Source organism: Aptenodytes forsteri, unplaced genomic scaffold (assembly GCF_000699145.1).
Source record: "Aptenodytes forsteri isolate BGI_AS27 unplaced genomic scaffold, ASM69914v1 Scaffold391, whole genome shotgun sequence".
Taxonomy (NCBI): domain Eukaryota; kingdom Metazoa; phylum Chordata; class Aves; order Sphenisciformes; family Spheniscidae; genus Aptenodytes; species Aptenodytes forsteri.
The window spans coordinates 428,514-441,011 of record NW_008795920.1 but is presented as its reverse complement, the minus strand read 5'-3'; the positions used below and the strand labels follow the sequence as shown (position 1 = coordinate 441,011).

General features: G+C 54.1%; 2 protein-coding genes across 2 annotated transcripts in view; both read right to left on the bottom strand.

Annotated features, from left to right (window-relative positions):
* The window catches only part of ATP8B3 (ATPase phospholipid transporting 8B3), a 30,056-nt gene extending 27,409 nt beyond the window's left edge, over window positions 1-2,647 (bottom strand). The window contains exon 1 of the mRNA XM_019473552.1: window positions 2,519-2,647. Coding sequence (XP_019329097.1) covers window positions 2,519-2,647 — 129 coding nt within the window. The remainder of the gene's footprint in view (window positions 1-2,518) is intronic.
* A 194-nt stretch (window positions 2,648-2,841) lies between these two features.
* REXO1 (RNA exonuclease 1 homolog) overlaps window positions 2,842-12,498 on the bottom strand; it is a 35,700-nt gene continuing 26,043 nt past the window's right edge. The window contains exons 12-16 of the mRNA XM_019473559.1: window positions 10,316-10,426; window positions 9,817-9,932; window positions 9,502-9,640; window positions 6,793-6,913; window positions 2,842-5,849 (exon numbers count right to left, since the gene is read on the bottom strand). Of these exons, the coding sequence (XP_019329104.1) occupies window positions 5,761-5,849; window positions 6,793-6,913; window positions 9,502-9,640; window positions 9,817-9,932; window positions 10,316-10,426 (576 nt within the window). The 3' untranslated portion in view covers window positions 2,842-5,760. The remainder of the gene's footprint in view (window positions 5,850-6,792; window positions 6,914-9,501; window positions 9,641-9,816; window positions 9,933-10,315; window positions 10,427-12,498) is intronic.

Here is a 12,498-nt window from a genome sequence, read left to right as displayed (position 1 = left end):
GACCAGAACTGCCGATCGGCCACCCAGCACCCGCCTCCAACACCCAAAAACTCACACACCCCCCCAAAACCTGCACAACCAGTCGGCTGCTGCCCTCCTTCCTGCTCGGCACCCGCACCCGCACCCTCCTTTTCCTCCTCCTCTGCTCCTGGCCACCCTGTGGCCGTCTCAGGCCAGGGGACAGTGCTGGGAAGGGAACAGGGCTGGTCACTGGTTGTGACCCTGTTTCTCGCCCACCGCCAGCCCCTGCTCCCCAGTCTGGCCAGTTCCCCTCTCTCACCAGTGGCTGGAGGGTGCAGGAGGACCCCGGTCCCTGCGGTGACACCAGCGTCGCCCACCTCGCCCCGCTGCAGGTTTAGGGCACTCCCCATATCTGGGGAGCCCCACAGCCGCCCTGCAGCGCAGGGCACTTCGGGGGTCCAGGGCCATGGCGGGGGCACAAGCATCCCACGCTGCCACCCCAGGGGAAACCGAGGCATGGAGCAGAGCAGCCGAGATGCCCGTGCTCGGGGCACCGACCCCAGGTCCGGCCGAGCAAAAGGCTGGAGCAAGGAGGAGTGTGGAGGGAGCAGATGCGTGCGGGGCTGCTGCAAGGTCCCTGTCCCCATCGACTGTGGCAGAAAGGGCCTCACTGCACCGATGTCACCGTGTAAGGAGCTTTCCTGCCTGCACACACAAGCTGCGGGACCCCCAGTGCATGATGGATACTCGCCCCCCCTGCCTCGGCCCCAGCCCTCACCCTCCTGGAGGTTTCGGACAAACCGTGGTAAAAAGCTTTTTAAGGAGAGGATCGATGACTGCGGTCACCTCTGACCTGTGCTGGGTGGCTCGGTGGCAGGAGGTGACATGCAGACGCCCTGTGGATGCCTGTTGACGGGTGACGATGCTGCAGGATGAGACAGGCCCTGGCACAAACCCTGGTAGCATCTACAAACACAGGGTTGCATGTGATGAGCTGCCTGGTCTCAGCTGCAGCTGCGGAAGAGGGACACGCAATGACCCCATGTGCCCAACCAGCCCCCTGGGCTGCCCAAAACCTCTCCCCCTGCCTCACAAGCGGGCAGGAGGCTGCTTTGATTTGGGTTTGGAAATCCCCTCTCTGCTTGGGAAAGTGAAGCCATGGGCAGGGAGAGGAGCAGCCGTGCAAAGCCGAGCTGCAACCAGTGCAGCAGAGGCAGGAGCAGGGCAGGGACCCTCCTCCCGGGGCTGAAACAAGCTCCGACAGTGCCATCAGGGACCCGGCAGGTCACTGTATCCGTGACAGCTCCAAGGACGCGGCCAGCCCAGTGGCACCAATTCGCTCGTAAAGAGCTTAGACTGGGACGGGGGCCAGAGGCTGTTTCCGCAGATCAATACAGGCAGAGTGTGCAAGGACAGGGGCCGGACCCCCGGCAAGGGGGGACAAAGTGGGGGGATTTGTAACACCCCGGCACCTCTGAGCTGGGGTGGAAATCGAGCCTTTTTTTTCCAGCAAGCTACTTCGCATCACCTCTCCAAATTTCAGCTCGCCCTGAAGGAGCTGGCTGTGCCGGTCCGGCCTCTCCAAGGGGGTTTCGGGAGGTGAGGGACCCGGGTTACGGCTCAGGGGGTCTCTCTGCTCATTTGCTTCCCCCCCCGTTCAGCTCCAGCATCCGAAAGCTGAGCCGGTGGCAGGGGGACAGGCAGCACCAAGCCCAGGGGCTACGCTTCGAGTCAGAGGCGAAGGACCCCAAAGGGGCAAAGGTTTCAGAGAGCAAGAAAGCCCCTCGCTGCGGTTTCTGTTGGCGATGCCCCAGCTCCAGCAGTGCCCCTGGGAGACAAGGTTTTCCGGGAAAAACCGAGGGTCTCAGACCTCCGAGACAGATATTGAACACATACCTGCAGCACCGGTGTCCGTCTGCACGCCCGAGGCTGGGTGAGCGGTGCTCACCTGGGACCAGGGCTCTCGCAACCCTAAAAACCCTGCCTGCCTCACAGCGGGTGACCTGCGAGAGGGGGACGTTGCGGGAGGAGAGGGGCCAACCATCCCGCAGGGGAAGGGATGGCACCCAGGGAGGTTAATGCCGGAGCTCAGCGCACCCAGCACCTCAAAGGCCCATAAAGGTGGCTGAGAACACAGGTCAGCCGTGACTTTTATAGCATCCTGAGTAACCGCTGCCATCGCCAAGCCATCACCAGCACGTTAAATAAAACACATTGCCAGTGAGGTCATCTAATAGCCTATTATTTTTTTATTTGAACTTTTTACCTTCACCTCTTCCTCCATGCTGAATCAGCTCCTTCGCTTGGCACTTTAATTCCTGCCCCATTTGCGAGATTGATACGGGCTCTCCTGGGGAGCCTGGCCGGGCAGCGGGAGGACGCCAAGGCGGGCGCCGGTGCTCCTGGGCGTTCGCCCCAGCTCCGGGACGGAGGCAAGAGGAGCCGGGACCTGCCCCGCTGCTGCCCAGCTGAGGCGCTGGGCACCGCGTGGGGGACGAGAAGGGTTTGCACAGAGCAAGGATACGGCCCACGCCACCCCAGGCACTGCGGGCCTCACCTCGTCTCGCAGTCCCAGGGGGTCGGGCTGGACTTTCGCAGCCGCCGAGCGGCACCGGTTTCGCCCCCTTTTCTCCAGCTCCTCGGCTCGCCCCGGCAGGCTGATGTGCCGTGGACAGGCACAGACCATTGAGGGCTGCAAAGCCGGCGACAAGTGCTGGGGGAAGGCTGGGCTCTGCTGCAGAGCCGCTTTGTGAGGACACAGGGGAAATAACAGCGGCTGCAAGTTGAAGGGATGCCCAAGCCCTCCCCGCCTCCGGGACAGCTCCAGCACCCATCCTCCCCAATCCGGCCGCAGGCAGAGCAGACCCAGACTCAGGAGCGTGCGTCTAGTCAACACCCTTTTATTAAAAACGATTACAAAAAGTTACAGGATACAATAGTTATGTACAACCCAAAAACCTCTTACCAACCACAAACCTCTGGTTTTACAGTGTTACGGCGCCCGGGGGTGGAGGCGATGGCAGCCCGTGGGTCCAACGCTCGCTCTGACCCCCACCGACAGCGCGGGTGGAAGCGATCCACCTTCCCACTAACCTCCCGCAAGACAGGCAACCTCCCCCCACACAACCCGCTCCAAAAGCCTCATTTTAGGGGGTCCCAGCTGAACCGTGGGGAAAGGAAGGGGAAATGACCGAGGTCCCCTGGCCTGGCAGGACTCATGCCTGGAAGAACGCACCCTGTAGCGATGTTCTGCCTTCCCCAAGCCCAGGCGGTGGGATCAAGTTGAGCAACCTCAAGCGGGACACCAGCACACTGGGTCCACGTTAGAAATGTGCCGGCTTTTCCAGGGAAGGCAGCTGCTGCGGGAGAGGGCCAGGGAGCTGGGACTGCCTGTCAAGTAACGGGAACCTTGAGGCAAGAGGTGGCTTTGAAATCTAACGCGGCTGCACGGTAGATCGGCGGGCTGCTCCAGGTACGCTCCGTCGCTGCAGCCAGGGGTGAAGATAAATGGGGGGATAAACAAGGGAAAGAGGCAGAAGGGGGAATAAACCTTCCCTCGCCCGTCAGGAAGCAGTGAACTTTCTCTCCGTCTCTCCCACGGCCTGGGCAGGAACAGCATAGTTCCCTGCAGGCGATGGGAGAGGGGGACAAGACACAGTGTCCCGAGCCTGCTTCACGTGGAAGCCCCATGGCAGGGAAGGAGGCGGCTGCAACGCTTGGCAAAGGTGGGCTGCAAGGAGAGCTGGATGCGACGTGCCCTACGGAGCGCTGGGGGAGCGGCAGGGAGCTGCACGGCCTGAAATCTGGGGTAACGAACAGGCTGGGAGCCCGTGCCACTGCCCGCCAGAGGAAACACAGAAGGGCGCAGCAATAACAGGAGCCTCTACAGTCCCCACTTCTCCTGGTGGCTTCAGGAGAGCCTGGCAGAGGTGAGGCGCTGGAAGCCACATCCTCGCCTCTGAGGACAGCAGTGGGACAGGGAGAGCTTCCCAGGGCTTGCGCACATACCAGCACCCTCCGGCCCACGCAGAAGGGCCCGAGCAGGACACCCCTGCCCATGGCGCACAGCCCAGCCCCACGCTCCTTCCCACCACCACGCTGGGCACGGAGGTGGGACAGGTCAGCAGGACGTGCTGGGGGACACGCAGCACGTCCCCAAACTCTGAGTCCAGCGCCGCCAGCGGGGATACAAAGGAGCGAGCCGGACCCAGCTCCAACAGGAACCAAAACCCAGCAGCTCCCCTGCCCCACTGCCACCGGAGCAGCACGGCCAGCCCATACCAGGGACGCGGGGGCCAGCACCACACCAGCCACCGCTGGGAAGCAATGCCAGTCCCACCTGGGAGGGGCGAGGCGATCGCTGCTCTAATAATGGGGCTAAGCTGCTGCCTGGACCTCAGCTGAAAGACCTCATCTATCAGGGACCATTTCAAGCAGCTCTGTTGTTCCCCCGACAGCAACGGAGCCTGGGTGGAGAGAGACCACTGGGGCCGTCCAGTCTGCCTGTGCTCCTGGCCCAGTCGTCACAAGTGCGACAGAGACACATTCTCGACAGTTGCTTTTGTGCAGGGGGCCAGACAGACAGTAACCGGGTCTTTTGCTCTTCTTAAAACACCCAACACGTAAACTAGTTTAAAAGAATAATTTTTACCTATTGCTTTTGCTCTTGCCTGCATCAAGTCCCTGCTATCAGGGACAGACCAGCGGGGAGTCCTGCAGACTGCTAGGGGCCACCCTTAGGTGCAATCTTAGCTGCACCTAGGACCCCCCAAAAACCTTGATCCCTACATACAAGCTCTCTGGAGACATGCTGGAAGCTCAGGGTCAGGGGAAGGACAGCTTGTCCTAACCCAAAGACACAACGCCTGCTCTTACCGCTGTCCTCCCCAGCACGGCTCCTCTCCTGGAAGGCTGAGTTGCTGCTTGGCTCCGGGAGCCCAATTCGTCCCAGCCCCGCTGTCCCTTGCCTCACTACTACCCACACGGCTCCCTGAGGTCCGGGCAAGGTCTGCCACTTGTGGTTTCCCCCTTTTGCAGCGATTGCAGAACCAGGATGCCAGCCCTCACTGAAGAGATCACCTGGGTCGCAGCAGGCGGTAATTCCCCTGAACCCATCTCATTCCTCTCCGACCTGCCGCTCCCACTACACGCTCTCAGAGACGGCATTCCTTCTCTTGCAGCTCTGGCTTTCTCCTCCGCAGTGGGACTGCACTAGGATCTTCTCCCAGATGGCTTGATCCTCGGCTCTCACCACCCCTTGCTTGCCATTCACACACCAGCTACGCAATCCACTCACTTTACAGCTTCCTGCCCAACTTACTTTCATTTCCCCCCATCTCCAGACACTGCGGGAAGCTACCAGCTTTGGAGTACAGAGGCAATTTAAGTTACATTTGAAAAAAGAAAGAAAAAGATCTACCTTTAACTGAACCAGAAAGATCGTTCTTCACGTATCCAACCTACGTCTAAAAGCTTCTCCTAGGAACCAAGAAGTTCTCTCTGGTTGCGCTACTCAAAACCACCTTGCCATGCCTACAAGGCAATTGTTGTACCACAGAGTATCCCTCAGGTGGAGTAAAGAGGATCTGAGAGCCACTATCTGGACACAGGGACCTGCAAGCAGTGAGCTGGTGCCGTTCAGCTGCGCCAGCAGCAGTCCTTAAGTCCCATAGATACCTGCGAGTGCATGGGGAGTCTGGGGTAGCATGCTGCTGCGTACAGGTGGACAGTGTTACTCTGAGCATTTATTGCACTGCTTCAAAGAGGTGGAGGAGGAACAGGAGAGAGAGAAAACGCAAGTCATCGTTTCACTTTAGCATCTTCTTTGATCTTCCAGACCATCAGCTCCATGCAAGCTCTGGCATCCTCGCTGGAGTCGTGCCCTTCCACTGGGGACAGAAAGACAAGGATGGCAGTTACCACCTCGGCCCAGGCAGCCCCTCTGCTGCACAGGGGCCGCCTGCTCACAGCACAAAGCACGGAGGAAGGCTTCCCGAGACGAGGTCCTGGCTGACACTGCTGGCCCAGCTGCTCACTGCCCTCTGCCACAGCAACCACAAGTGCATCTGTGATCACCGTGAACCACAGCGATGGATTTAAAGTAGAAGGATGGCAGTTACCACCTCGGCCCAGGCAGCCCCTCTGCTGCACAGGGGCCGCCTGCTCACAGCACAAAGCACGGAGGAAGGCTTCCCGAGACGAGGTCCTGGCTGACACTGCTGGCCCAGCTGCTCACTGCCCTCTGCCACAGCAACCACAAGTGCATCTGTGATCACCATGAACCACAGCGATGGATTTAAAGTAGAATTTCCGCTAAACACATTTTTTGCTGGACTTCAACCTGACACCGTTCCCTTGTTTAAATTAAGGGCTGAAGTCCTGCTAGTCTGTAGGCCCTCAGGCTATAGAGTAGGCCTCAATTTCCCCAGCAGTATGGTTACAACGTGCTCAAGGAAGGCAGAAAGGAACATGCTGTGCTTCAAACAGAAAGGTCAATCTCAGTCTGGCAGAGAGAGAAGGGAGGGCATGATACGGCCTTGGCAGTGCTACCTCTGGCCTTCTCACACCACTTCTCTGGTCCCCACTTAGCACAGAGAAGGAAGAAGCAAGTGCTGCTGGCCCTCAGAACAGGGTTCAAACTGAAACTATCTGTGGCAGAGACTTCATATACCGGCCCATTTACAGCTACTGCCAGACACTACGCAGGAAAAAAAAAAGATTAGGAGCAAGAGGATGGGGCTTGGGGAGAGCAGAGGAAGGCAGGTCCAAGGAGCCCACATCCAGGTGGGACGGGACACGAGACTCTCACTATCAGCTCCTCCTTGGTCTCACCATTGTCCTGGATGATGCGCTTGAGGTAGTCTGCCATCAGCGTCCGGAGAGCCCGTTTGTAAGGCAAACCCAGCCGGTGGGGAAAGACGATTGCGGTATCCACCACTGTACCATGGATAAGCTGGAGGGAGGGAGCAGGAAAGAAACATGCTTATTTTCCCTCTCCCACAGGGACGGACACTCCTTAGGATTAACCATGCTAAAGCAATCTTCCGGTCAGCCTCTCAGGCTCTATGTAATGCTGTCACCAAGCTCCAACCCAACCAGTCTTGCAAGAGGCTCTGGCTGAATCAAAGATGACTCCCCCCTTGAAGGGTGCGTGCACGCAGGCTTCCCAGTGCTCTGCCAGCCAACATACCTGCCCTCAAAGCCCTGCCTAACTTTCAAAGCAGCAGAAATTCAGGGCTGATTCAGTTCATATAACTCAAACGACAGGACAGGTCAATCCTTAATACCCTGGCCTGGAGAAGCTGGCATACCTCTGAGAGCGTCTTTCACAATGAAAAACTAAGCCAAGGAACCAGTTGACCCCACAAAGCTTGTAACAGCCTTTCAACTGCTTCTCGAGATGTGGACAGAAGCGGGAAGGATGTGCAAGTCAAAACTGTACCTAACCCATTGTACATCACACTGCTTCTACAGAAAAGGCCTAACCTTCAAGGTGCAAACCAACCTGAAAACCTCCAGTCCGTCAGCAATGAGTCAACAGGAAGTTTTTAACCAGTACCGGCTTAGCAAGGACGAAATGGGACAAGGAGATCTTGTACTTCTGGGCATAAGGAACTACACAGTGGATGTGAGGCAGGCCCTGGCTGGTCCCATGTCCGGGTCAAAGTGCCCGGGCACACACAAGAGGCAAGAGGTTCGCTGTCCTCTAGGTATGAAGTGTCATCATGCTGGAGGAACTGAGGATGCTGAACAGGTCAACGTGCTACCTGCCCTGCACCAAGGGGCCCTGCAGAGGACCAAAAGGCCACGTCTGACAGAGTCCATAAACATAGGGTAAGCTGGCTTTTTTTTCAATACTAATTTCTTACTCTCAGGCTAAGACAAGATTAATCCTCTGTTGCCAAGAATACGTGTTCAGTGAGAGCTAAAGGAACATGGATGAAGGCAGTCCCGCATCTTGAGCACAGGAGTAAAACACAAGGTCTAAGAGATAAACCTGTATGCCTGACCAAAAGACGGCTCTGCAAGTCTCGACACAGGATGACTCAGACAGGACCCTGATAATCCAGTCTCCTCGTCTGCCTCGACTCTTCCTAGGCACCAGCTAATGTTGCGTGACAATCCGTAACTTCGTCATTAATAGTTTCATAGCCCAGCTCTGTAAATGCCTGAGAACAGCTGCAGTTTAACAGAAACAACCTGCTACGCTCTTTGGAGTATAAAACTGCCAACGTTATGGATAATCTCTCCTAGACTGCAGTCAAGTTTGGCACCCACCCAGGCACAACGATAATTACTTATGTAGATCAGGAAGACTGAGGAAACAGGATAATATAGCTTTAAATAAAAATTGAAATGCTATCACCATTTGGAGCTTGCCATGGCCATTAGCGAGATGTCGACTTTACTGCCACAGCCTTCAGACATTACGACTTGACATGCCACTGCCTGTCACGCTCTGCTATATTGCTCTCGGGTTCGTTCTCTTGGCAGTGTCTGCGATGCTAAGAGAAAATCATGCCTCTAAGAGGCCAGCGCAGTCATCTTGTGCTGATAAAACTGTAAATAATTTTTTTATGATGATGATGAACTCTCTGAGAGGCTGGGATAAAGGGTGCCATGGAGAGGTAAAGCGCTTTGCAGGCATTAAAACCTCCTGCTTCCAAACCATCGCCGTGAGTTGGCAGCCACAGCTTCTTCATCAAAGCAGCTGCATGATAAAGAATGGCTGGAGGAAGTTCTGGCTCGTGAGCATAGACTAAAGACTCAGCTCCTGCTTGCCGCACGCTTTCTTGGTGACCCTGGACAAGCCCCTGGGGATCTATGTTCAGAGTGCAAAGGAAGAGGACACCCCTCCCTCGCAGGACAGCAGAGATGGCTGAGAAATGTGCAGGCTAGACTGACACGGGCCAGGCAGGAAACAAGACAGATAAAAGGTCAAAATAGCTTGATCAAAGTAACACCACAAATCACAGCAAACCAGGCAGAGAATCTCACTCGGAGAAAACAGACATTTTAACATTAGAAGAGAAACCATGAGAATTATCTCCAGTGGCAGAGACAACGAAGAGGCTTGTCCTGTTTCTAAAATAGTTACTGTGGACATCCAAAGGGCACAGGGGACTCCAGAGCCTCCCCTGTTCATGCCCTGACCCTGGCTGAGCACATCTTCAAGCCCATCAAAGGATGCTGACACCAACGGAGGATTCTTGACTATACGGCAGGGGTGAAAGGCAAATGATTTGAGATCAGTCCTTCCAACCAGCCCTGCTCTATTCACCCTCCCCAGTCACCTCTAGAGAGGTCTGTCACCCCAGGCAGCACCAGTCACTAAAAGCTGGGCTGACACCATGAGTGACACACATGACCCACTCTTCCACCACAGACAGCTTCCCACTGGCTGAGACAAGACACATCTACTGTGTCCTTCTTGTTCTTGGAAATAAACAGTTCCTAAATTTAAAGGAGACATATAACACACACCAGGGTGGGAAAGAACCAGAGGGAGAGGGAGATGTAAATGCAGGACACATTATTTACCTTTAGTGCAAATAAGTCGCTTTCCAAGCTGTGCCCTATCAATATGGTATCTGCACTGAACATGTTCAGTAGGACGGCTTGGACATCCCGCAGGGTGATACTAGTGTTCTCCAGGTCCTCTTCTGTCACACCTGAGAATCTGCAGAGCAAGAGCGGAAAGGAGGGCTTCCTTCACTAAAGGAACACCTCAAGGCCCAAAGCGTCTCAGCCATTAGGAAGTGGTGGTCAGTGGAGTTTCCACAAGTGCTCCCAGCCATTCCCCCTAAGTTCCTGATTCTGAGCACAGACCTCTGACCCAAGGAAGACCGTCCTTACCTAGTGTTATAGTCCACCACCTTGGTGTCCGGTTTGACGAAGGTGTCATATACCACTTTCAGGTCAGAGTTGATCACAGTTACTCTTGTCAGCTCCAGTCCTTGCTTAGTGTAACACTGTAAGCAACAGAGCAGACATGAAGACAAGTGCATGCCAACCACAGCATGGCATCAATGGAGCCATTCACCGAAGTGCTGCAGCTCCCAAAATGCAGCACATCTAGTGTAGCAAGACCAGCCAGCAAACACTGCTCAATATCAGCCAGCTAGCTACAGCTTTTCAAGGGTGCACACAGTCCCCAAATGAAACACACATTGCTAGAACTAATTAATAAGAGCTAATTTAAATGTACAGGACCAATATGATTTAGAGTCCACAGCAGAAAAGAAAGAAGATGGTAAGGAAACAGAGCTTTCCTTCAGCCATCTGTATCACACCCTCGGCCTTCCCCAAAAAGCTTCGTTTTGCTTGTGCATTGCCCCTGTCGTTAGGGACCCACCATTTCACAGTCTAATGCGTAGATTCCAGGGTAGCCATCAGTCGTAGGCAACTTCTCAAAAGTCTTCACAAAGCCATCAAGGCTCTCCTTTCGCCCATCATGGACATGTTGCTTAAAAAGGGGGGGGGAAAAAAAAAAAAAAAAAAAGAGACAATTGTTGATGGTAGGAACAAGAATCCAAAAAGTCCACTTCAACAGAACCTCCCACTTAAACAAAAAGATTTTTTTTTAATCATTTCTCAAGGTTAATGAGGAGTAAGTTTTGCCTACCAGTCGGTCTGCAAAGTTCACCGCAACAGCAAATATAGCCATGTGCAACCCTGATTCCAAAGCCACATCAGGGCTAGTGGCATCATATTGACAGCTCACGTAGGAGCAAGACATCACACACCTAGGGACAAGCAGCTTTCAACTTTCAATTCAGAGTAGAATTACTCAGAAAGGGTCACGCTGAGATCTTACACTGATCTGACTCCAGCTGCTGGTTCCTGGTTTAGCTTGCGGCTGAGACATGCCCAGGTGCAGGATTCTAATCCCAGACATTCCTGTTTGAGCATTAGCATCAGGCGTACCGTAGCCCATAGACGGCATGAGAAACTGGTGTAATGAAGTACCAGAAAATGTCAATGTGTGCATACAAATAAAAGCCGCTGTATTCCAAAACCAGGCAGTTCGCAGACAAACAGGAGCTACTGCCTACCAGCACTTGAGGCAATAAATAGAGAACATTTCCAACCACTCTTCATTATCCACAGCTAAAGCTCTAGAATCAACAAGATCCAGCACAGAAGAGCTCCCTGAGCTAGCAGGAAAACTCAGGGAGTGATTTCACGAGTGGCTTAAGCCAATGCAAGACTAAGCCGCTGTTGCGACAGGCACTCCTACTCTCCTCTCCTCTGTGGCCACAGATCCCACCCTACTTGGTCAGCCTGAAAGCCTTCTTTGCAGGGGGAGTCTTAAACTAGATGACTGCAGTGATCCGGTTACCTGCACCACTGCACCAGTGGGGAAGCAGGAACACATAATCGAGGGCAAGGCAGAGGCTGTGACTGCCCTTTTGCCCACTAACATGGTTTTAGGTCAAATTAAACTGCTGCACCACACCCAGAGGCGACACGCTCTCTCCCTTACTCCCCAGTGGGGTTTTTTGTTTAAGTTTTGTCTATCCCTAAATCTCAATGTATTTGCGCACAATCACAGCAGCCTGTGCACAGCCTCCTTCATTGTGCTTCTCACAGATCTTACCCTACAAGGAATCAAACTGTACTCGTTCATCTCAGGATAGAAAGGCTGGAGAGATGAGAAACTGAAGCACTTGTGAAGCTAAAATCTGTAGGCAGAGGGATAACCAAAGCAAGGATTTGCATATTTTCCTGCACAGGTTATTACTGCAGGTGCAGCCAGAGTACAGAGAACTGCATCATTTGAAGTTACCGAGGCAGCTGGGCCAACACTGAGTCCAATCTCTTTCTGTATCCAAAGCCAGCACTGCTTAAAGGCTGCATGGCTCGTTGCTTCCCAGGAGCAAGAAGCCACACTTGTCCATTCTGCATCTATGCCCATGAATCTGACTTTTTTGCTAAAGAAATGGGTAGAGCAGATTACCAGGCCAACAGACAGTAACCATTTCTCTCCCTTGCAGCTTGATCCCTTCCCTCCCTCTGTAATACAATATAACTGGGCAGTTGAAGGAAGGAAAAAATAAAATAAATTAGGTGTTTTTCTACACTAGTTGATGTTCTGCAACTGTCCGATTCTTCCTTGCTGAGAGGAGGGCAGAAAAGTTGCTTCTGTTTTTCAGACCAGAGAACGAAGCAGACTCGGTTATCACAAAGAACAGCAGCTCCAGACTCCTTCGCTCCCGGGGAGCTGCAGGTACGAGCACAGCTCCATCCTGCCATCTCCTGCCACACTGGCTAACTGCAGCATAATCCAGACAGGCACATCTCAAACGTACTTGAAAGGAAAAGACACAGACATGCTTTTCTAACCAGCTACGGATCTCGTTCCTTAGAACAGTTTCTTATTACAAATATTTGCTGTTTTCAGTGCCCTCCTCCAAAGCTGAAAGATACTGTGCTCCCCAGTAGCCCAAACATCCCAATATCTCATTGCATACTCTCATCCTGAGCAATCTGTGGACTCCGACCTTAAATCTACCAAAGGATGCTGTGAAACTCGCT